Raw genomic sequence first — 24301 nt, 5'->3', positions numbered from 1 at the left:
CAGTGCAAGAAAAAGATGAGAAATGCTTTCGTCAGAACCGCACAAACACACCCACATAAATTCCTTAGGGCCAACCCAGCCCGAGCTCTATGGAGAAGGTCATTTCAGCTGGCAACGTCACACTGCATCCAATTGGCAAGTACAGCTTAATTTGAGCTTTTTCTGCTCCTATAGAGAATATTTGGCAGCTAAAGGAGTGACACCCAAGACCTTTATAGGCATCCGCCTTGGCCAACGAAAAGTCTATGCGAACGACACTGCCTCCCCAGCTGCTTATGCTAGCTCTTGTGTACAAGGGTTAGGCGATTCTGGGGCGACAACCCTGGCGCCGCCGCCACCACTCGCCGGATCGGTCCTCGAGGCCGCCGGCGCCGTTTCCATGTCCTCCCTAGGGGAGGGCTATGGACCTGCTGCGGCCATGTCCGCCTGTTCTCTGCCGGGGCTGCGTGCTCGTGGCGGACTAGTTACTCACCAGATTGGAGAGACAAAGATTGAGACTGAATCTTTCATACGGAGGAAGGAGTCTGATGGAGCTACGAACCCCAACCCCTCCGTCAAGCACTTGGAGTTGGAGGCCCCGTCCTGCCCATACCTAAAGGGATGGAGGCCCGCTGCTGCAATCCACGTCAAATCCCGAGAGCCACCTGATCGAGGTCGTTCTACCAGTCGACGATCTCCCCTTCAGAGAAGCCTGACCGCGATGACGTCGCCCGCGCTGCCGTCTGCTAGCGTGCTAGAGACTGCCAAGGTGAACCCGGAAGTTGGTGGGGGCGAAAAAGGGGCTCCCATAGCGGACGCCGCCCGCCTGAAGCCTTCTAATGGGGAAACTGCGGCCATGCCAGCGGCGAGCCCTAATGCCCCGGCGATCGTCTTTGCTACACAGGGAGAAGAAAAGACCACGGAGGTGGCCGATGATGCATATGTTGTATGCCTGGGCATGCAGATAAATCAAGGAGCACTGGACAAAAGGAAAGCTCCTGATCTTTCAGTTACGGAGTGGAAGGATACACAGGGCACGGCCATGGTGCTGCACACCACTGCGAACAAGGAAGAGAGGAGGGTCGAGGGGACGCCGAAGAAGCCAAAGCTCAAGGGTACAAGCGATGCAGATGCGGTACCTATGGTGATGGAGGAGATGGGATCGAACAACATGGAGGCAACCGGCTCAGGGGCCGCCGGTAAACTGACGGGGTCGCAGGAGACGCCCCGTCAGGAGCAATGAATTGTATAAGCTGGAACTGTCGGGGGGTGGCCAACAAACCGACAGTTCGCGAACTTGTTGGCATGGTAAAATCTACAAATTCAAAGTTAGTTTTCTTGTGTGAGACTAGACAGAGTTCGGAAAAAGTTAAACGTCTGTGTGGTAGGTTAGGATTAAGAGATTTTTCTGGAGTTAGCAGTGATGGTTTGAGTGGAGGGCTGGCCCTCTTTTGGTGCGAAAGTTTGCATGTGGAAGTTCAATCTGCTAGTGAAAGATATATTGATGCGCATGTGCGACTCTCCGAGCATGACCCTCTGTGGCGGCTGACTTGTGTGTATGGGGAACCACGTGTGGAAAATAGACACCGCATGTGGGCACAAATGAGAACTCTAAAACAATCATCTGATTTGCCATGGTGTGTTATAGGTGACTTCAACGAAGCTATGTGGTCGTTTGAACATTTCTCGCTTACACCACGCAATGAAGGGCAGATGTTGGCATTCCGTGATATGCTGGAGGTCTGTGAGCTTGTTGATCTTGGTTTCTCTGGCTTACCGTTTACATATGATAATAAACAACATGGGAGGAAAAATGTGCGTGTAAGGCTTGATCGTGCAGTGGCGGACAACAAGTGGCGTGGCATATTTTCTGAAGCGCGGGTGGTGCACAATGTATCGCCATGCTCTGATCATACACCGCTCATGCTGGAATGTATAAAGGAAGATACCCCTGACATCCGATGCAAATTCCGTAGGTATGAGGCATTTTGGGAACGTGATCCTACATTACCTGAGAAAGTTGCGGCAGTCTGGGAGCAAGCTGGCCATAAATTCAGTTTAGGTGATGTACGGGCAGGATTAACAAAGCTCATGGTTGAGCTGCATGCCTGGGGCAAAAAGAAATTTGGTAACATCACGCAGGAGCTTGAACGTTGTAGATGCCGGTTGGAAGAATTGATGAATATGAATGCTGACCGTAATGAAATCCGAGAGGTCTCTGATCATATGCAGGAGCTTTTATATCGTGAAGAGATGTTGTGGATGCAACGGAGCCGTATTGACTGGCTAAGAAATGGTGACCGGAATACCAAGTTTTTTCAGAACCGAGGCAAATGGCGTGCACGCAGGAACAAGGTCAAACGTCTGATTGATGCAGCGGGCTGCAGCCATGGTGACAGTAAGGTAATGGGGGGTATGGCCACTTCTTTTTTTGAAAACTTGTTTACTCGTGATGACAGTCTTGACCCGCAGCCGCTTTTGTCTTTATTTGAAGAGAAAGTGTCACAAGAAATGAATAATCGTTTATGTGGTGAGTTCACAGAAAAAGAAATATTTGATAGCTTGTTTCAAATGGGGCCGCTGAAAGCCCCGGGGAAGGATGGATTTCCAGCAAGGTTTTTTTAGAAAAATTGGGCAGTGATGAAGGAGGAAATTGTAATGGCTGTCAGAGAGTTTTTTCGAACAAGTAACATGCCTCAAGGAGTAAATGATACAATAATTGTTCTAATTCCAAAGGTCGACAACCCAGTTCGCCTCACTGACTTCAGGCCTATAAGCCTCTGTAATGTCATTTACAAAATTGTTGCTAAGTGTTTAGTAAACAGATTGCGTCCCGTGCTTGATGAGATCATATCACCATACCAGAGTGCCTTTGTCCCCGGGCGCCTGATTACTGATAATGCGCTCCTAGCCTTTGAGTGCCTGCACTTTATTCAGCATGAGAAAAACCCTGAAAATAGTTTTTGTGCGTACAAACTGGACCTTTCAAAGGCATATGACAGGGTGGATTGGGGGTTCTTGGAGCAAGCGATGATCAAGTTGGGCTTCTCTCACCAGTGGGTACAATGGATAATGTCATGTGTCATCACTGTGAGATATTCCGTTAAACTCAATGGAGCCATCTTGGATTCGTTTGCACCGACGCGAGGGCTTCGGCAAGGTGACCCCCTATCGCCTTTCTTATTTCTATTTGTGGCTGATGGTTTATCTGCACTGCTGAGACAGGGAGTGGAATCACAGGCTGTCCAACCGGTCAAGATTTGCAGCAGAGCGCCGGGGATATCTCACTTGTTGTTTGCTGATGATACCCTACTGTTTTTCAAAGCTAATGTTGAGCAGGCCAATTATGTGAAGGACGTTATCCATAGATACGCACGGGCTACGGGCCAACTTATAAACCCACAAAAGTGTTCCATCCAGTTTGGTGACAATTGTCCTACGGTGGCACAGTCCGGGGTCAAACAAGTGTTGCAAGTTCAAACTGCAGATTTTGAAGGTAAATATCTCGGATTACCCACACCAGATGGTCGCATGAACAAAGGGAAATTTCAAATGTTGCAGGCTAGTCTGACTAAGTGGATCATGCTTTGGGGAGACACTTTGTCCCAGGAAGGGAAGGAAACTTTGGTAAAATCTGTCCTACAAGCTATACCTACCTATATGATGGGGGTGTTTAAATTACCTTGCTCTGTTTGTGATGATCTCACGCAACTTGTGAGGAACTTCTGGTGGGGATCAAAGGAAGGACAGAGGAAAACTCACTGGTTGGCATGGGATAAAATTATTGAGCCAAAAGAAAAGGGTGGATTGGGCTTCCGTGACTTCCGCTTATTCAACCAAGCCCTCCTAGCGAGGCAAGCTTGGCGTCTACTTATCAACCCAGTCTCGCTATGCTCCCAAGTGCTAAAAGCAAAATACTACCCTAATGGTTCCCTTGAGGACACTGTTTTTGCAGGGAACGCATCTCCGACATGGCATGCCATACAACATGGCCTGGAGCTCCTTAAAAAGGGGCTCATCTGGCGAGTGGGGAATGGCGAGCACATCTGCATATGGCGGGACCCTTGGCTACCACGACCAGCATCGTACCGGCCGATCACACCAAGGGGCACATGCCGGCTTAGGTGGGTGTCTGAACTCCTGGACATAAATGGCCAGTGGCGCACGGATCTTCTCCAACAACACTTCTTGGCCCCGGATGTCCAATGCATCTTGGCGATCAAAGCCAGCCCATGTCGATTGGAGGACGTCCTATCTTGGGCACCCGACAGGAGAGGTGTTTTCAGTGTCCGCAGTGCCTACAAGCTAGCATTGGAGGACCGTACTCGCACCACCGCGTGCGCCACGAGCAGGGCACCGGACGGCACCCGTGCCGTCTGGAAGGCAGTGTGGGGGTGCCCTGCTCCCCCAAAGGTACGCGTTTTTGCCTGGCGAGTCGCGACGAATTCTTTGGCCACCCTTGAAAACAAACGGAAAAGAAAACTTGAGGTTTCTGATACATGTGCTCTTTGCGGTATGGAATGCGAGGACTCGTTTCATGCCCTATGCAGATGCCCTTTGGCGCAGCGACTGTGGAAGGCTATGGCCGGCATATGGAGAATGCCTAAGGTGGACACTATCGCCAACATAGGCAAAGAATGGATCATTCATTTGCTTGATGGCTGTCAAGATGAAGTTCGGCTTCCTATCATCATGACGCTATGGCGAAACTGGTACGTTCGGAATGAGGTGTATCATGGTAAACCAGCACCGTCGGTTGATGCGTCCTGCCGATTCCTTTGTGGCTACATTGATACATTATTGCACATAAGGCAGCACCCAAGTGCTGATATGGAGAAAGGGAAGACAGTGGTCTCCTATGTTGGACGGGACAGAAAGCAAAAATCACATGAAATGCTTTTATGAGACAAACCCCCTGAGCGATGGACACCACCGCCACTGGGCTCGGTGAAACTTAACACTGATGGGTCATGGTTGGAGGAGGAGAGTACAGGTGGAGCTGGCATGATTCTTCGAGACTGTACAGGGGCCATCATCTTTGCCTCATGTCGTTTCATCCCTCGCTGTGCAAGTGGGCTTGAAGCTGAGATTGCAGCTATCATGGAAGGGGTGTCTATCACACTGGATAGGAGCACAGACCGGCTGTTGATCGAGACGGACTGCATGGCGGCAGCACGCATGATTACTTCCCAAGCTCCTGATAGATCCCCGGCTGCAGCTATGGTGAATGACATTAAGCAATTACTGAGCTCTAGAACACATGAAATAAAGCTTGTAGGACATGCCCAGAACAAAGCTAGTCATGTACTAGCTCGCATGGGCCGATCTCTCCCTAAAACAGCTGTCTGGTTGCGTTGTGCGCCTGAGGAAGTTGAGACTCTATGTCAACTTGAGTGTAATAACTCTATTTAAATAATGATTTTGTTCCTTTCGCAAAAAAAAAAACGAAAAGTCTATGCATGCAGGTTGGCCACGTACAGTGACTTGTAGCCACAGTAACTAATACAGCCAGATCGATTGATGGATCGATACCCTCGCACTACGTCTGTTGCACATAAGACGATCGATCTACCTCGCAAGTAACGCGCACACACACGGCTTTAATATTCTTTCATTCATTTTATTCCACGGAAAAGGAAGCTCGATACATCATACTTTTTTTTTGAGGATCATACATCATACTTTCTGAAAGCTACATTTTCATATTCTTACAATCATATAGACATAGTATATATCTCCACGAACCGTAGGTACGTGTACACAGTAACATCACACAAACACGTCATCACACACTGTGCGTTTATACCACGCGGCAGGCGTGGTGAACAATCTTCAATTCATTCAAACAAAACACCATGTTTATTTGTACCGGACTTGTATTATGTATGGATATATATACCTTGTTGAGTTGGCGAAGCTTAGGCGCGCATATGCATGTCTAGAGGTCGACGACCTTGAAGTGGTCGCGGTTCTTCACGACGACGTCGTACATGTGGGTGGAGCGGAGCCGGGAGAAGTCCCGGGGAAGGGAGATGAGGTCGACGCCACCGCGCTTGTGGAGCTGCACGATGGCGCGGTCCTCGTAGTAGCGCTCCCAACCCAGCGACCCCAGCCGCCGCTCCAGCGCCTCGAGCGACCTCATCGTCTCGTTCGCCGGCACGTACACCAGCGCCTTCCGGCTCGTCGCCTCCTGCTCCAGCTCCATCACCCCGTTCTTGAACACCCACACGCCCCCCGCCGCCATCTTTCTTCTTCTTCCTAGTCTTCCTTACTTGCTAGCTACCTTCGATCGATCGACCTTGCTAGTGTTGTGTTGCACTACTTGCTGCAGGTTGGTTGGGCTATAATCTGATGCGTTTATATAGGCGGATGCCGGATGGGGAGCACTGAGAGGATGCGGTGAAAAGCGATGCATAGACCGATAGGTCGATCTTTACTAGTGTTGTACTGCTTGCTGCTGGCTGGTTATCGGATGCTGCTGTTGGTGTGTGCAGGTGATGTGTTTATATAGGCGCATGGGAGCCGGTGTGGCACGTACGTAATCTGGCAATCACTGCCTGTTCTAGAGTGCAGTAAGAAGATGCGCTCGCATAGATCGACAGGGACGTGTGTTTCGTATATATTCGTGTAATTCTTTTCGGTTATGTGTATACGTATGTTTCACCTATTTAACAGCAACGTACATTGGTTCTTCAGGCTCGGTACATTGTATGTATTTACTTTTGAGGCAGGCATCAATCAGCTTGAGCAAGTGGGCGGCTACTCTCGAAGTCTCGAGCTACTAACATCAAGAACTCTTTTTCCGAAAAGGGGCAATAATTAATACTGTATCAGGTTCGTATAGTATATTCGGTCTCTACAGTAACATGATATATCAAGGCACTAAGGATGTCACAATCAAACTATAAAATAGAAAGAAAAAAAAGAAAACCCAAACCGATCAGTTGCAATTGACGACATACATCGATAACCATCGAGACTAAACTTTTCTTGCCAACACAAGCACTGCGAGAAAAGTTCTCCAAAAGCAACATGGCAAGGAAGGTAACAACAAGTAAACAGCACTGACATGGCACACTACTAATGCCCGTTTTCCGTTATGCAATTATTGCACGCCGTGTAGCCCAACATGAACTCCATGAAAAGATCCTAAGCCAAAGATCCTCAAAAGAATCGAGTTTAGCCACTCTACACCTAAGTTTTCCTAAGCCTGGTAGTACCGCCGTGTTTTCTTACTCGGTACTACCGAGCCTCTTTGACTGAGCTAACCCTACCCCAGTAATGTCGATTTTTCACATATCAGAACCGCTACTCATTTTGTTCCGATACTACTGATCCAAATTCAATTCTTTGAAAACATCCTCTATTAGCCTCGCCACTTCTGAGCATAATATTTCACACGACAATATTGAACAACTTTGGGTTTGCTTCTAAATCTGGTCACAATATAGGGTTGTTACTCCCGGGCAACTCTACTCAGTACCTCCAAGATGTGACTTTGGAATTTATGCACAAGTTCCATTTGAGAATTTCTCTGCCTAATACGGTCTACTGGGACGTTGGTTTTACTGGAAAATGCCAACGAAGGCCGAGCTCCAGGGAGCTCGGTATTTTTGAAAAAATCAAAAGTCATATTTCAAAGTTTCAAATAAATTCAAAAAAATTCCATAGAAACTTATTAGATTTCCGCATGCGCGTGTGGAAAAATCATTTGAAATTTTTGTATTTTGTAGGCTGTACAAAAAAGACAAAATTCCGGCCCAACAACAAAAAAAGCGGCCCATTTTAGAAATACGTTTTTGTCTTTTTTCTGTACGCCACGTGTGAAAGTATATGGTTATGAATTTTTGCACATACGCAATACACATATGCGAGAGTGTATACAAACATTTTCAAAAAAATTCACTCAGTGGAAAATCGTATTTTGAAAACGAGCTCCGTGGAGCTCGGCCTCCAAAAGCCCTCACTCTTGGTTTTACCTGCTATTTTCGAGCCAGTTCCCTACTCACAGAAAAGAGCCACCTTTTCGCTGCCTAGAACCACCACTTTTGTTTAGATCGGCATTTTCAAGTATATGTTATTTTCTTTGGCTCTTAGGACATGCTTTGGTTGTTCAAATTTTAAACATGGTTGGAAGCTAGCAACCTTTTCGCTAGTTCAAATTTCTTCTGGTACTTCCGAGCTAGTTACATTTTCATTGTAATGAATCAGATTTATGTTGATCTCTATATATAGACTTGGATACACCTTGCAAGCTGTTTGATCCATTCGACTCCATTCTAACAGCCACAAGTTCAAGTCTTATACAGAAGTTCCTCTAAAAATATTTAAACATACTTTTGAGACAAAATTCTACAGAGTTTGTGCATCATGTTATGTATATCACTAGTACAGGATCGGCCTTTGGAGGCGGTTTTCATACATGGGCCAACAGTGGTTCTTGGTTCCGCCTCAAAGCCAGTGTCACTAATACTTTAATCAACGCATGCTAATAATCCAATGCAAGCAGTTCATGTTGACAAACGCCTCCAATGCGAGGATGCCCAGAGGCGGCTGTGTATTTTTAACTGTCTTCAAGATCTTCAAGGGGTTGTCACTCTATCTTGTAGTCAACCCTGGCACTAAAATTCACATAGAACTAGTTCTGAGTCTTAGCATACCATTCCACTAAACAGCACATGAGTTCACATACAGTACCACTTAAACCATGAAGCAAGTGCCATATAACAGAAAACAAAACTAAACATAGTCTTAACCATCACACAAATTCAAACACGCAAACATAGACGTATGGTTCATGCAGTAGCAATGGCACCGATGGCAACCTCGTGTGTCGCATGTTACACCATGGCCACACGCCAGTGACGAAGAGGCTTGGCAGTGCCAGACATAGTGCGAAGCTATGGGGACTGGAACGGGGGAATAGTTGAATACATAGGAGATGGAAGCGCAGAGGAGGTTCTAGAAATGAAACCGCCTAGAGTAATTTCAACCTACAAGCGGTTTCAAATGGCCAATCACCTCCAAAAACTAGTACAGACGCTTCCGAATTTACAACCACCTCCAAAACAAAAATAACCGCCTATGTTGATTTGTTACATGCGGGTTTGATCAGCTTGTTCACAACCGCTGTTGTGGCAATGCTATAATGCCCATTTTTCTACTAGTGTATATTCTTAAATATTTTCTCCACTGTGAATCAGATCTACTCTCCATGTCCTTTTGTCCGCACACTCAGAAAAGAAGAAGGAATCATATGGACGAAGTTACAAATGCGCACCACGCCCTCTTCATATGCAGCTCAGACAAGTCTGAACGGACAACCTTCCATGATTATTATAGAAGAGATAACATAGATTCTCTGATAGCGAAAGTAAATACACCTTGAAGCAAATGCAACCATATCTCGGAGAAAGCTTCTAATGTATCAACTTGTTTGTTTCTCATATATTATTGCCTGCTAGTTTAACATCAAGTATTAAATTTTAGATCACAATTATACTTATAGTTATTACTTCTATTTTATTTTAGATCACAAATATACTTATTGATTCTATTACATTTAATTAATATTTTGAAACAATTCTCTGATATCCCACAGGTATAGAGGATCTATTGTAACCTTTTTGATAAATAAGATTGTCGAACCCAACGAGGAGCAAAAGGAACTGATTTGTGGAAACTAGCAAAAGATCACTATAAAAATTAAAGAGTGTTTGATGGATTGTTTGAAAGCGAGAGTAATTGCAAGTAAGTAAATAGTAATAAAAGTTATAAATGTGTGGCAAGTGTCCAATCCTTAATTGTGCTAAGGACAAGCCGGTTGTATTACTTATATGGATCAAGGCTTTCTCGAGGACACATGGGAATTTCATCTAGTTACTTTCATCAAGATTCATTGAGTTACTTTTCATTGTTGATAGTATGTTTGGTGGGTGAAACCTATGATAAGGTGTTGTTCTTAGTTGAACAAGCAACCTACTTATGATTATACCTCTATGGAAGCATCCGTTAATATAAGAATGTACTCCCTTCATTTTTATATACAAGGCCACAAACTCAAATTACAGGTACCAAAATAAAATTTTAATACACGTTTTGTGATACGTCTCTAATGTATCTATAATTTTTGATTGTTCCATGCTATTGTAGTATCAATCTTCGATGTTTATTATGCAATTATATATCATTTTGAGGGACTAACCTATTAACCTAGTGCCCAGCGTCAGTTGCTGTTTTTTTGCTTGTTTTTGGCTTTTCAGAAAATCAGTACCAAACGGAGTCCAAACGCTACGAAACTTCTCGACGATTTTTTTGGAGCAAAAGGGACCCTAGAAGCTTCAGGGGGGACCTGAAGAGTCACGAGGGAGCGACAAGACTGCCAGCCGCCCCCCTAGGCTTGTGAGCCCCTCGTGGCACCTCTTTACCTAATTCCGGCTATGTAAATTCCTAAATATTCACAATACATCATAGAGCCACCCTAGATACTTTTTTCACCGCCGCAAGTTTCTGTTCTTCAGAGATCCCATCTGGAGACTTTTTCGGTACTCTTCCGGAGGGGGAATCAATCATGGAGGGCCTCTACATCAACCGTGCTGCCCTTTCGATGATGTGTGAGTACTTTACCACAGACCTACGGGTCCTTAGCTAGTAGTTACATGGCTTCCTCTCTCTCTTTGATCTTCAATACAATGTTCTTGGAGATCTATTCGATGTAATCCTTTTTTGCGGTGTGTTTGTTGGGATCCGATGAATTGTGGGTTTATGATCAGATTATTCATGAGTATTATTTGAGTCTCTCTGAACTCTTTATGCATGATTGTTATACCTTTTTATTTCTTTCTGATCTATTGATTTGGTTTGGTCAATTAGATCGATTTATCTTTCAATAGGAGAGGTGCTTTGTGATGGGTTCAATCTTGCGATGATCTGTATCCCAGTGACAGAAAGGGACAAGACACGTATTTGTATTGTTGCCATTAAGGATAAAACGATGGGGTTTATTCATATTGGTTGAGTTTACTTTGTCTACATCATGTCATCTTGCTTAAGCCACTACTCCGTCCTTTATGAACTTAACACTAGATGCATGCTGGATAGCGGTCGATGTTTGGAGTAATAGTAGTAGATGCAGGCAGAAGTCGGTCTACTTGTCTCGGACATGATGCCTATATACATGATCATTGCCCAACAGTAATTTGTTTACCCACCTTATGCTATGTTCAGGATAGAGGCCTCTAGTGAAAACTATGGCCCCGGGTCTATCTTTATCATATATTAAAATCCAAAAATACCTTGCTATAATCTATTTCCCGTTATTTTATTTTGTGTTTTTGTTTACCTATCTATCACTACGATATTTGATCCTTGCAATTAACCGCCAAGGGATTGACAACCCCTTGTTTGTGTTGGGTGCAAGTATGTGTTATTTTGTGCGTAGCTGTTGTTCACGAGGTCTCGCGTGGTTCTCCTACTGGATTGATAGCCTTGGTTCTTAACTAAGGGAAATACTTATCTCTATTGTACTGCATCATCCTCTCCTCTTCGAGGAAATTCCAATGCATCTCACAAGTACCATTTTGCAACCCAGCATTTATTTTCCTTTATTGGGATCATTAATACACCATATGCATGCAAGAAAACCAAGTGGAGGAAGTAGTTGAGTGCCATTATGACTGCATGCATGCATGTATTAAACAAGTTGCTAGTAGGAGAAAACTCATTAATTTTTGCCTCCTTGTATAGATGTAAAATGTATATTCCATAATGGCCTTGTATAAATAAATGGAGGGACTAATTAAGATAACAATCTAACCATAGCAATAAATTCAAGGGTTTCATAACCCCTCATGCAATAGTTCATAAACTTAGGGTATGATAATATCTGTGACTCCAGCCACCCAACGATAAACAAACTAATCACATGATGCTCTTCTCTAGGCCCTTAAAGGTGAAGCATTATGCAATCGACATTCACACAACACCACTAGAGAAATGTGCTACCTCTTAAGCACTGTGTTGGTTTTCCCTTGAAGAGGAAAGGGTGATGCAGTAAAGTAGCGTAAGTATTTCCCTCAGTTTTTAAGAACCAAGGTATCAATCCAGTAGGAGACCAGCGCGAGTCACCTCGTACCTACACACATAAATAAGAACCTCGCAACCAACGTGATAAAGGGGTTGTCAATCCCTTCACGGCCACTTGCAAGAGTGAGATCTGATAGGGATGATAATGATAATATAAATATTTTTGGTATTTTTATGATATAGATTGAAAGTAAAGATTGCAAAATAAAGTAGATGGGAAACTTGTATGATGGACAATAGACCCGGGGGCCATAGGTTTCACTAGTGGCTTCTCTCAAGATAGCATAAGTATTACGGTGGGTGAACAAATTACTGTCGAGCAATTGATAGAAAAGCGAATAATTGTGAGAATATCTAGGTATGATCATGTATATAGCATCACGTCCGAGACAAGTAGACCGAAACGATTCTGCATCTACTACTATTACTCCACACATCGACCGCTATCCAGCATGCATCTAGAGTATTAAGTTCATAAGAACAGAATAACGCCTTAAGCAAGATGACATGATGTAGAGGTATAAACTCATGCAATATGATATAAACCCCATCTTGTTATCCCCGATGGCAACAATACAATACATGTCGTTTCCCTTTCAGTCACTGGGATCGAGCACCGCAAGATTGAACCCAAAGCTAAGCACTTCTCCCATTGCAAGAAAGACCAGTCTAGTAGGCCAAACCAAACTGATAATTCGAAGAGACTTGCAAAGATAAACCAATCATACATAAAATAATTCAGAGAATATTCAAATATTGTTCATAGATAGACTTGATCATAAACCCACAATTCATCGGATCTCGACAAACACACCGCAAAAGAAGATTACATCAAATAGATCTCCAAGAGAATTGAGGAGAACTTTGTATTGAGATCCAAAGAGAGAGAAGAAGACATCTAGCTACTAGCTATGGACCCGAAGGTCTGAGGTAAACTACTCACACATCATCGGAGGGGCCATGGAGTTGATGTAGAGGCCCTCTGTGATCAATGCCCCCTCCGGCGGAGCTCCGGAAAAGGCTCCAAGATGGGATCTCTTGGGTACAGAAGGTTGCGGTGGTGGAAATAGGGTTTCGTGGTGCTCCTGGATGTTTGCGGGGTATGTGAACATATATAGGAGGAAGAAGTAGGTCAGTTGAGCCATGAGGGGGGAAGGGCGCGCCCCCTGCCTCGTGGCCGCCTTGTTCGTTTATTGACGTCCACTCCAATTCTTCTAGATCACGTTTGTTCCAACAATCACGTTCCCGAAGGTTTCATTTCGTTTGGACTCCGTTTGATATTCCTTTTCTACGAAACACTGAAATAGGCAAAAAAACAGCAATTTGGGCTGGGCCTCCGGTTAATAGGTTAGTCCCAAAAATAATATAAAAGTGTAAAATAAAGCCCATTAACATCCAAAACAGATAATGTAATAGCATGGAACAATCAAAAATTATAGATATGTTGGAGACATATCAAACATCCCCAAGCTTAATTCCTGCTCATCCTCGAATAGGTAAATGATAAAAACAGAATTTTTGATGTGGAATGCTTTCTAGAATATTCTTCAATGTATTTTTCTCTATTGTGGCATGAATGTTCAGATCCGAAAGATTCAAGATAAAAGTTTATTGTTGACATAAAAATAGTAATACTCCAAGTATGTTAATCAAGCAATTATGTCTTATCAAACAAAATACCATAGCCAAAGAAAACTTATCCCTACAAAGTCATATAGTTTGGCCATGCTTCATTTTTGTCACACAAAATGCTCTCATCATGCACGACCCCGATGACAAGCTAAGCAATTGTTTCATACTTAGCCTTTTCAAACTCTTTCAACTTTCACGCAATATATGAGCGCGAGCCATGGACATAGCACTATGGGTGGAATAGAATATGATGATTGAGGTTGTGTGAGAAGACAAAAAGGGAGAAAGTCTCACATTGACGCTGCTAATCAATGGGCTATGGAGATGCCCACCAATTGATGTCAATGCAAGGAGTAGGGATTGCCATGCAATGGATGCACTAGAGCTATAAATATGTGAAAGCTCATCAAAGAAACTAAGTGGCTGTGCATCCAACTCGCTTGCTCACGAAGACCTAGGGCATTTGAGGAAGCCCATCATTGGAATATACAAGCCAAGTTCTATAATGAAAAATTACCACTAGTATATGAAAGTGACAAAATAAGAGACTCTCTATCATGAAGATCATGGTGCTACTTTGAAGCACAAGTGTGGAAGAGGGATAGTAACATTGTCCCTTCTCTCTTTTTCTCTCATTTAATTATTTTTATTTGGGCCTTCTTTTTTTCTTTTGGCCTCTTTTCTGTTTTTTTCATTTTTCGTCCGGAGTCTCATCCCGACTTCTGGGGGAATCATAGTCTCCATCATCCTTTCCTCACATGGGACAATGATCTAGTGATGATCATCACACTTTTATTTTCTTACAACTCGATACTTAGAACAAAATATGACTCTATGTGAATGCCTCCGGCGGTGTACCGGGGTTGCGACGAATCAAGAGTGACATGTATGAAAAAAATTATGAACGGTGGCTTTGCCACAAATACGATGTCAACTACATGATCATGCAAAGCAATATGACAATGATGATGTGTGTCATAATAAATGGAACGGTGGAAAGTTGCATGGCAATATATCTCGGAATGGATATGGAAATGCCATAATAGGTAGGTATGGTGGATGTTTTGAGGAAGATATAAGGAGGCTTATGTGTGATAGAGCGTATCATATCACGGGGTTTGGATGCACCGGCGAAGTTTGCACCAACTCTCAAGGTGAGAAAGGGCAATGCACGGTACCAAAGAGGCTAGCAATGATGGAAGGGTGAGAGTGTGTATAATCCATGGACTCAACATTAGTCATAAAGAACTCACATACTTATTGAAAATTCTACAAGTCATCAAAACCAAGCACTACGCGCATGCTCCTAGGGGGTAGATTGGTAGGAAAAGACCATCGCTTGTCCCCGACCGCCACTCATAAGGAAAGCAATCAAAGAACACCCCATGCTTCAAATTTGTCACATAACGTTTACCATACGTGCATGCTACGGGACTTGCCAAATTCAACACAAGTATTCATCAATTTCACAATTACTCAACTAGCACACCTCTAATATTACCACCTTTATATCTCAAAACCATCTATCAAGCATCCAACTTCTCTTAGCATTTAAAATTTATAGCCAAAGTGAATTACCATGCTGTTCTAAGGGAATCTCAAAATGATATAAGTGAAGCATGAGAGATCAATTATTTCTATAAAATAGAACCACCGCCGTACTCTAAAAGATCTAAGCAAAGCACTAGAGCAAAAACTATATAGCTCAAAAGATATAAGTGAAGCACATAGAGTATTCTAATAAATTCCAATTCATGTGAGTCTCTCCCAAAAGGTGTTTACATCTAGGATGATTGTGGTAAACTAAAAAGCAAAGGGTCAAATCATACAAGACGCTCCAAGCAAAACACATATCATGTGGCGAATAAAAATATAGCTCCAAGTAAAGTTACCGATGGACGAAGATAAAAGAGGGGATGCCTTCCAGGGCATCCCCAAGCTTAGGCTTTTTGGTGTCCTTGGATTTTACCTTGGGGTGCCTTGGGAATCCCCAAGCTTAGGCTCTTGCCACTCCTTGTTACATAATCCATCAAATCCTTACCCAAAACTTGAAAACTTCACAACACAAAACTTAAAAGAAAATCTCTGTGAGCTCCGTTAGTAAAAGAAAACAAACCACCACTTCAAGGTACTGTAATGAACTCATTATCTATTTATATTGGTGTTAAACCTACTGTATTCCAAATTTTCTGTGGTTCATAAACTGTATTACTAGCCATAAATTCATCAAAATAAGCAAACAACACACGAAAAACAGAATCTGTCAAAAACAGAACAGTCTGTAGTAATCTGTAGGTTTTGAATACTTATAGAACCCCAAAAATTCTAAAATAAATTTCTGGACGTGAGGAATTTATCTATTAATCATATGCAAAAATAATTAACTAAATAGCACTCCCCAATAAAAAATGGCAGCAATTCTCGTGAGCGCTAAAGTTTCTGTTTTTTACAGCAAGATCAAAAAGACTTTCCCCAAGTCTTCCCAACGGTTCTACTTGGCACAAACACTAATTAAACACAAAAACACAACCAAAACAAAGGCTAGATAAATTATTTATTACTAAACAGGAGCAAAAAGCAAGGAATAAAAATAAAATTGGGTTGCCTCCCAACAAGCGCTATCATTTAACGCCCCTAGCTAGGAGTAAAAGCGAAGATAGATCTAAGTATTATCATCTTTGGTGTTTATCTTTTTAATGGAGTTATGCTCGAATCTGGAAGGTTCCTTACTTCCCCTTCATATTCGGAGATTTCTAGATCTAGAGCATCCAACCGCTTATTGCAAAGTGTAATCAATGTATTCATGTGGTGAAGGTTCCCTCCAACATTTTTAAGAGGTTCAATAGACTTTTGCAATTCGCATAATTTCTCTAAGATTTGGGTTCCCTCAGGAGATGGTCCCTTTTGTGGGGGAAGGATTCCTACTATCCCTTCTATAATTTCATAAGCAACACTAGGATCAATATCAATAAAATTCCCTTTGGCGGCAAAATCAAGGAGTTGCCTACGGGGAATGGTGAGCCCAATATAAAAATTACGAAGTAAAATCTTAGAGTCTCCCTCTATAGTGCAATCATGATAAGATTTTATCATCCTATACCAAGCATCTTTTAAGTTTTCTCCTTGTCTTTGTTTGAAGTGGAGAAGCTCAAAATTGGGAGACAGAGGAATAGATAAAGGACTAGCCATAACGACAAAGCAAGCGGAAAAGAGGCGATCGGAAAAGAGGGCGAATAAAACGGCAAGGGTGAAGTGGGGGAGAGGAAAACGAGAGGAAAATGGAAAATAATGTAATGAGAAGGATAAGAGTTGTGATGGGTACTTGGTATGTCTTGACTTGGCGTAGATCTCCCCGGCAACGGTGCCAGAAATCCTCTTGCTACCTCTTGAGCACTGCGTTGGTTTTCCCTTGAAGAGGAAAGGGTGATGCAGTAAAGCAGTGTAAGTATTTCCCTCATTTTTTGAGAACCAAGGTATCAAACAGGAGGAGACCACGCGCGAGTCACCTCATACCTACACACACAAATAAGAACCTCGCAACCAACACGATAAAGGGGTTGTCAATCTCTTCATGGCCACTTGCAAGAGTGAGATCTGATAGAGATGATAATGATAATATAAATATTTTTGGTATTTTTATGATATAGATTGAAAGTAAAGATTGCAAAATAAAGTAGATGGGAAACTTGTATGATGGACAATAAACCCGGGGGCCATAGGTTTCACTAGTGGCTTCTCTCAAGATAGCATAAGTATTACGGTGGGTGAACAAATTACTGTCAAGCAATTGATAGAAAAGAGAATAATTATGAGAATATCTAGGTATGATCATGTATATAGGCATCACGTATGAGACAAGTAGACCGAAACGATTCTGCATCTACTACTATTACACCACACATCCACCGCTATCCAGCATGCATCTAGAGTATTAAATTCATAAGAACAGAGTAACGCCTTAAGCAAGATGACATAATGTAGAGGGATAAACTCATGCAATATGATATAAACCCCATCTTGTTATCCCCGATGGCAACAATACAATACGTGTCGTTTCCCTTTCTGTCACTGGGATCGAGCACCGCAAGATTGAACCCAAAGCTAAGCACTTCTCCCATTGCAAGAAAGATCAATCTAGTAGGCCAAACCAAACTAATAATTCGAAGAGACTTGCAAAGATAAACCAATCATACATAAAAGAATTCAGAGAAGATTCAAATATTGTCTATAGATAGACTTGATCATAAACCCACAATTCATCGGATCTCGACAAACACAGCGCAAAAGAAGATTACATCGAATAGATCTTCAAGAAAATCAAGGAGAACTTTGTATTGAGATCCAAAGAGAGAGAAGAAGCCATCTAGCTACTAGCTATGGACCCGATGGTCTGAGGTAAACTACTCACACATCATCGGAGAGGCCATGGAGTTGATGTAGAGGCCCTCCGTAATCAATGCCCCCTTCAGTGAAGCTCCGGAAAAGGCCCCAAGATGGGATCCCTTGGGTACAGAAGGTTGCGGCGGTGGAAATAGGGTTTCGTGGTGCTCCTGGATGTTTGCGGGGTATGTGAACATATATAGGAGGAAGAAGTAGGTCGGTTGAGCCATGAGGGGGGAGGGTGCGCCCAGGGGGGTAGGCGCGCCTGTTGGAAATATGCCCTAGAGGCAATAATAAAATGGTTATTATTATATTTCTTTGTTCATGATAATTGTCTATTGTTCATGCTATAATTGTGTTATCCGGAAATCATAATACATGTGTGAACACATAGACCACAACACGTCCCTAGTGAGCCTCTAGTTGACTAGCTCGTTGATCAAAAGATAGTCATGGTTTCCTGACTATGGACATTGGATGTCATTGATAACGGGATCACATCATTAGGAGAATGATGTGATGGACAAGACCCAATCCTAAGCTTAGCTCAAAGATCGTGTAGTTCATTTGCTGTAGCTTTTCTGAATGTCAAGTATCATTTCCTTAGACCATGAGATTGTGCAACTCCCAGATACCGTAGGAGTGCCTTGGGTGTGCCAAACGTCACAACGTAACTGGGTGACTATAAAGGTACATTACAGGTATCTCCGAAAGTGTCTGTTGGGTTGGCACGAATCGAGACTGGGATTTGTCACTCCGTATGACGGAGAGGTATCTCTGGGCCCACTCGGTAATGCATCATCATAATGAGCTCAATGTGATCCAGTGGTTGATCATGGGATCATGCATTACGGTACGAGTAAAGTGACTTGCCGGTAATGAGACTGAACAAGGTATTGGGATACCGACGATCGAGTCTCAGGCAAGTAACGTACCGATTGACAAAGGGAATTGTATACGGATTGATTGAATCCTCGACATCGTGGTTCATCCGATGAGATCATCGTGGAGCATGTGGGAGCCAACATGGGTATCCAGATCCCGCTATTGGTTATTAACCGGAGAGGCTTCTCGGTCATGTCTGCATGTCTCCCGAACCCGTAGGGTCTACACACTTAAGGTTCGGTGACGCTAGGGTTGTAGAGATATTAGCACACGGTAACCCGAAACTTGTTCGGAGTCCCGGATGAGATCACAGACGTCACGAGGAGTTCCGGAATGGTCCGGAGGTAAAGATTTGTATATAGGAAGTCCAGTTTCGGCCATCGGGAAGGTTTCGGGGGTCACCGGTATTGTACCGAGACCACCGGAAGGGTCCCGGGGGCCCACCGGGTGGGGCCACCTATCCCGGAGGGCCCCATGGGCTGAAGTTGGAGGGGAACCAGCCCCTAGTGGGCTGGTGCGCCCCCCCCCCCTTGGGCCTCCCCCTGCGCCTAGGGTTAGAAACCCTAGGGGTGGGGGTGCCACCCTTGCCTTGGGGGGCAAGGCACCCCCCTTGGCCGCCGCCCCCCCTAGGAGATTGGATCTCCTAGGGCCGGCGCCCCCCCTCCTAGGCACCCTATATATAGTGGGGGGGAGGGAGGGCTGCGCACCCAAGCCCTGGTCTCTCCCTCTCCCTCCCGTGACACTCCTCCATCTCCCTTGCGCTTGGCGAAGCCCTGTTGAGATCACCGTTGCTTCCACCACCACGCCGTCGTGCTTCTGGATCTTCATCAACCTCTCCTTCCCCCTTGCTGGATCAAGTTGGAGGAGACGTCTTCCCAACCGTACGTGCGTTGAACGCGGAGGTGTTGTCCGTTCGGCACTTGGTCATCGGTGATTTGAATCATGTCGAGTACGACTCCATCAACCCCGTTCTCTTGAACGCTTCCGCTCGTGATCTACAAGGGTATGTAGATGCACTCCTCTCTCCCTCGTTGCTAGATGACTTCATAGATGGATCTTGGTGATGCGTAGAAAATTTTAAAATTCTGCTACATTCCCCAACAGTGGCATCATGAGCTAGGTCTATGCGTAGTTACTATGCATGAGTAGAACACAAAGTAGTTGTGGGCATCGATATTTTCAATTATCTTGCCGTTACTAGTCTTATCTTGATTCGGCGGCATCGTGGGATGAAGCGGCCTGGACCAACCTTACACGTACGCTTACGTGAGACCGGTTCCACCGACTGACATGCACTAGTTGCATAAGGTGGCTGGCGGGTGTCTGTCTCTCCCACTTTAGTCGGATCGGATTCGATGAACAGGGTCCTTATGAAGGGTAAATAGAAATTGGCAATTCACGTTGTGGTTTTGGCGTAGGTAAGAAACGTTCTTGCTAGATTCCTATAGCAGCCACGTAAAAACTTGCAACAACAATTAGAGGACGTCTAACTTGTTTTTGCAGCAAGTGCTTTGTGATGTGATATGGCCAAAGGATGTGATGAATGTTATATGTGATGTATGAGATGATCATGTTCTTGTAATAGGAATCACGACTTGCATGTCGATGAGTATGACAACCCGCAGGAGCCATAGGAGTTGTCTTTATTTATTTATGACCTGCGTGTCAACATAAATGTCACGTATTTACTTTACTTTATTGCTAAAGCGTTAGCCATAGTAGTAGAAGTAATAGATGACGTGACAACTTCAAGAAGACACGATAATGGAGATCATGGTGTCATGCCGGTGACAACGATGATCATGGAGCCCCGAAGATGGAGATCAAAGGAGCAAATGATATTGGCTATATCATGTCACTATTTGATTGCATGTGATGTTTATCATGTTTTACATCTTATTTGCTTAGAACGACGGTAGCTTAAAAAGATGATCCCTCGTAAAATTTCAAGAAAGTGTTCCCCCTAACTGTGCACCGTTGCGAAGGTTCGTTGTTTCGAAGCACCACGTGATGATCGGGTGTGATAGATTCTAACGTTCGAATACAACGGGTGTAAGCCAGATTTACACACGCAATACACTTAGGTTGACTTGACGAGCCTAGCATGTACAGACATGGCCTCGGAACACAGAAGACCGAAAGGTCGAGCATGAGTCGTATAGAAGATATGATCAACATGAAGATGTTCACCGATGTTAACTAGTCCGTCTCACGTGATGATCGGACACGGCCTAGTTAACTCGGATCATGTTATACTTAGATGACTGGAGGGATGTCTATCTGAGTGGGAGTTCATTGAATAATTTGATTAGATGAACTTAATTATCATGAACTTAGTCTAAAATCTTTACAATATGTCTTGTAGATCAAATGGCCAACGTTGTCCTCAACTTCAACGCGTTCCTAGAGAAAACCAAGCTAAAAGATGATGGCAGCAACTATACGGACTGGGTCCGGAACCTGAGGATCATCCTCATAGCTTCCAAGAAAGATTATGTCCTAGAAGCACCGCTAGGTGAAGCACCCGTCCCACTGAACCAAGACATTATGAACGCTTGGCAGACACGTGCTGATGATTACTCCCTCGTTCAGTGTGGCATGCTTTACAGCTTAGAACCGGGGCTCCAAAAGTGTTTTGAGCGACACGGAGCATATGAGATGTTCGAAGAGCTGAAAATGGTTTTCCAAGCTCATGCCCAGGTCGAGAGATATGAAGTCTCCGACAAGATCTTCAGCTGTAAGATGGAGGAAAATAGTTCTGTTAGTGAGCACATACTCAGAATGTCTGGGTTGCATAACCGCTTGACTCAGCTGGGAGTTAATCTCCCGGATGACGCGGTCATTGACAGAATCCTTCAGTCGCTTCCACCGAGTTACAAGAGCTTTGTGATGAACTTCAATATGCAGGGGATGGAAAAGACCATTCCTGAGGTATATTCAATGCTGAAATCAGCAGAGGTAGAAGTCAAAAAGGAACATCAAGTGTTGATGGTGAATAAAACCACTAAGTTCAAGAAAGGCAAGGGTAAGAAGAACTTCAAGAAGGACGGCAAGGGAGTTGCTGCGCCCGGTAAGCAAGCTGCCGGGAAGAAGCCAAAGAATGGAACCAAGCCCGAGACTGAGTGCGTTTATTGCAAGGGAAGTGGTCACTGGAAGCGGAACTGCCCCAAATACTTAGCGGACAAGAAGGCCGGCATCATGAAAGGTATATGTGATATACATGTAATTGATGTGTACCTTACCAGTACTCGTAGTAGCTCCTGGGTATTTTATACCGGTGCGGTTGCTCACATTTGTAACTCAAATCAGGAGTTGCGGAATAAGCGGAGACTGGCGAAGGACGAGGTGACGATGCGCGTCGGGAATGGTTCCAAGGTCGATGTGATCGCCGTCGGCACGCTACCTCTACATTTACCTACGGGATTAGTTTTAAACCTCAATAATTGTTATTTAGTGCCAGCTTTGAGCATGAACATTGTATCAGGATCTCGTTTAATACGAGATGGCTACTCATTTAAATCCGAGAATAATGGTTGTTCTATTTATATGAGAGATATGTTTTATGGTCATGCTCCGATGGTGAATGGTTTATTCTTAATGAATCTCGAGCGTAATGCTACACATATTCATATTGTGAGTACCAAATGATGTAAGGTTGATAATGATAGTCCCACATACTTGTGGCACTGCCGCCTTGGTCACATAGCTGTCAAACGCATGAAGAAGCTCCATGCAGATGGACTTTTAGAGTCTCTTGATTACGAATCATTTGACACGTGCGAACCATGCCTCATGGGTAAAATGACCAAGACTCCGTTCTCAGGAACAATGGAGCGAGCAACCAACTTATTGGAAATCATACATACTGATGTGTGCGGTCCAATGAGTGTTGAGGCTCGCGGTGGCTATCGTTATGTTCTCACCCTCACTGATGACTTGAGTAGATATGGGTATGTCTACTTAATGAAACACAAGTCTGAGACCTTTAAAAAGTTCAAGGAATTTCAGAGTGAGGTTGAGAATCAACGTGACAGGAAAATCAAGTTCTTGCGATCAGATCGTGGGGGAGAATACTTGAGTCACGAATTTGGCACACACTTAAGAAAATGTGGAATAATTTCACAACTCACGCCACCTGGAACACCTCAGCGTAATGGTGTGTCCGAACGTCATAATCGCACTCTATTAGATATGGTGCGATCTATGATGTCTCTTACCGATTTACCGCTATCATTTTGGGGCTATGCTTTAGAGACTGCCGCATTCACTTTAAATAGGGCCCCGTCGAAATCCATTGAGACGACACCGTATGAATTATGGTTTGGGAAGAAACCTAAGCTGTCGTTTCTAAAAGTTTGGGGATGCGATGCTTATGTCAAGAAACTTCAACCTGAAAAGCTCGAACCCAAGTCGGAAAAATGTGTCTTCATAGGATACCCTAAAGAAACTGTTGGGTATACCTTCTACCTCAGATCCGAAGGCAAGATCTTTGTTGCCAAGAATGGGTCCTTTCTAGAGAAAGAGTTTCTCTCGAAAGAAATAAGTGGGAGGAAAGTAGAACTTGATGAAGTATTACCTCTTGAACCGGTAAGTGGCGCAGCTCAAGAAAATGTCCCTGAGGTGCCTGCACCGACTAGAGAGGAAGTTAATGATGATGATCATGAAGCTTCAGATCAAGTTACTACTGAACTTCGTAGGTCCATGAGGACACGTTCCGCACCAGAGTGGTACGGCAACCCTGTCTTGGAAATCATGTTGTTAGACAACGGTGAACCTTCGAACTCTGAAGAAGCGATGGCGGGCCCGGATTCCGACAAATGGCTGGAAGCCATCAAATCCGAGATAGGATCCATGTATGAAAACGAATTGTGGACTTTGACTGACTTGCCCGATGATCAGCGAGCCATAGAAAATAAATGGATCTTTAAGAAGAAGACAGACGCGGATGGTAATGTGACCATCTATAAAGCTCGGCTTATTGCTAAGGGTTATCGACAAGTTCAAGGGGTTGACTACAATGAGACTTTCTCACCCGTAGTGAAGCTGAAGTCCGTCCGAATCATGTTAGCAATTGCCGCATTCTATGATTATGAGATATGGCAAATGGACGTCAAAACGGCATTCCTTAATGGTTTCCTTAAGGAAGAATTGTATATGATGCAGCCGGAAGGTTTTGTCGATCCTAAGAATGCTGACAAAGTGTGCAAGCTCCAACGCTCGATTTATGGGCTGGTGCAAGCATCTCGGAGTTGGAACATTCATTTTGATGAGATGATCAAAGCGTTTGGGTTTATGTAGACTTATGGAGAAGCCTGCATTTACAAGAAAGTGAGTGGGAGCT

General features: G+C 43.9%; 1 protein-coding gene and 1 pseudogene across 1 annotated transcript; one reads left to right on the top strand and one right to left on the bottom strand.

The window, feature by feature from the left end:
• Window positions 1-1569: 1569 nt before the first annotated feature.
• Window positions 1570-2604, top strand: LOC147983862 (uncharacterized). The gene has a single exon (XM_087540891.1). It carries the CDS (start codon window positions 1570-1572, stop codon window positions 2602-2604), a length of 1035 nt encoding a protein of 344 aa, XP_087397017.1.
• Window positions 2605-5584: 2980 nt separating this feature from the next.
• Window positions 5585-6444, bottom strand: LOC125532024 (flowering-promoting factor 1-like protein 5 pseudogene; annotated as a pseudogene).
• Window positions 6445-24301: the final 17857 nt, after the last annotated feature.

The sequence above is a fragment of the Triticum urartu genome, chromosome 2A, assembly GCF_056163025.1.
Source record: "Triticum urartu cultivar PI428250 chromosome 2A, HENAU_Tu73, whole genome shotgun sequence".
In the NCBI taxonomy this organism is placed as follows: Eukaryota; Viridiplantae; Streptophyta; class Magnoliopsida; order Poales; family Poaceae; genus Triticum; species Triticum urartu.
Note: the sequence above shows the minus strand (reverse complement) of the source record. Positions and strands in the feature narration are given on the sequence as shown.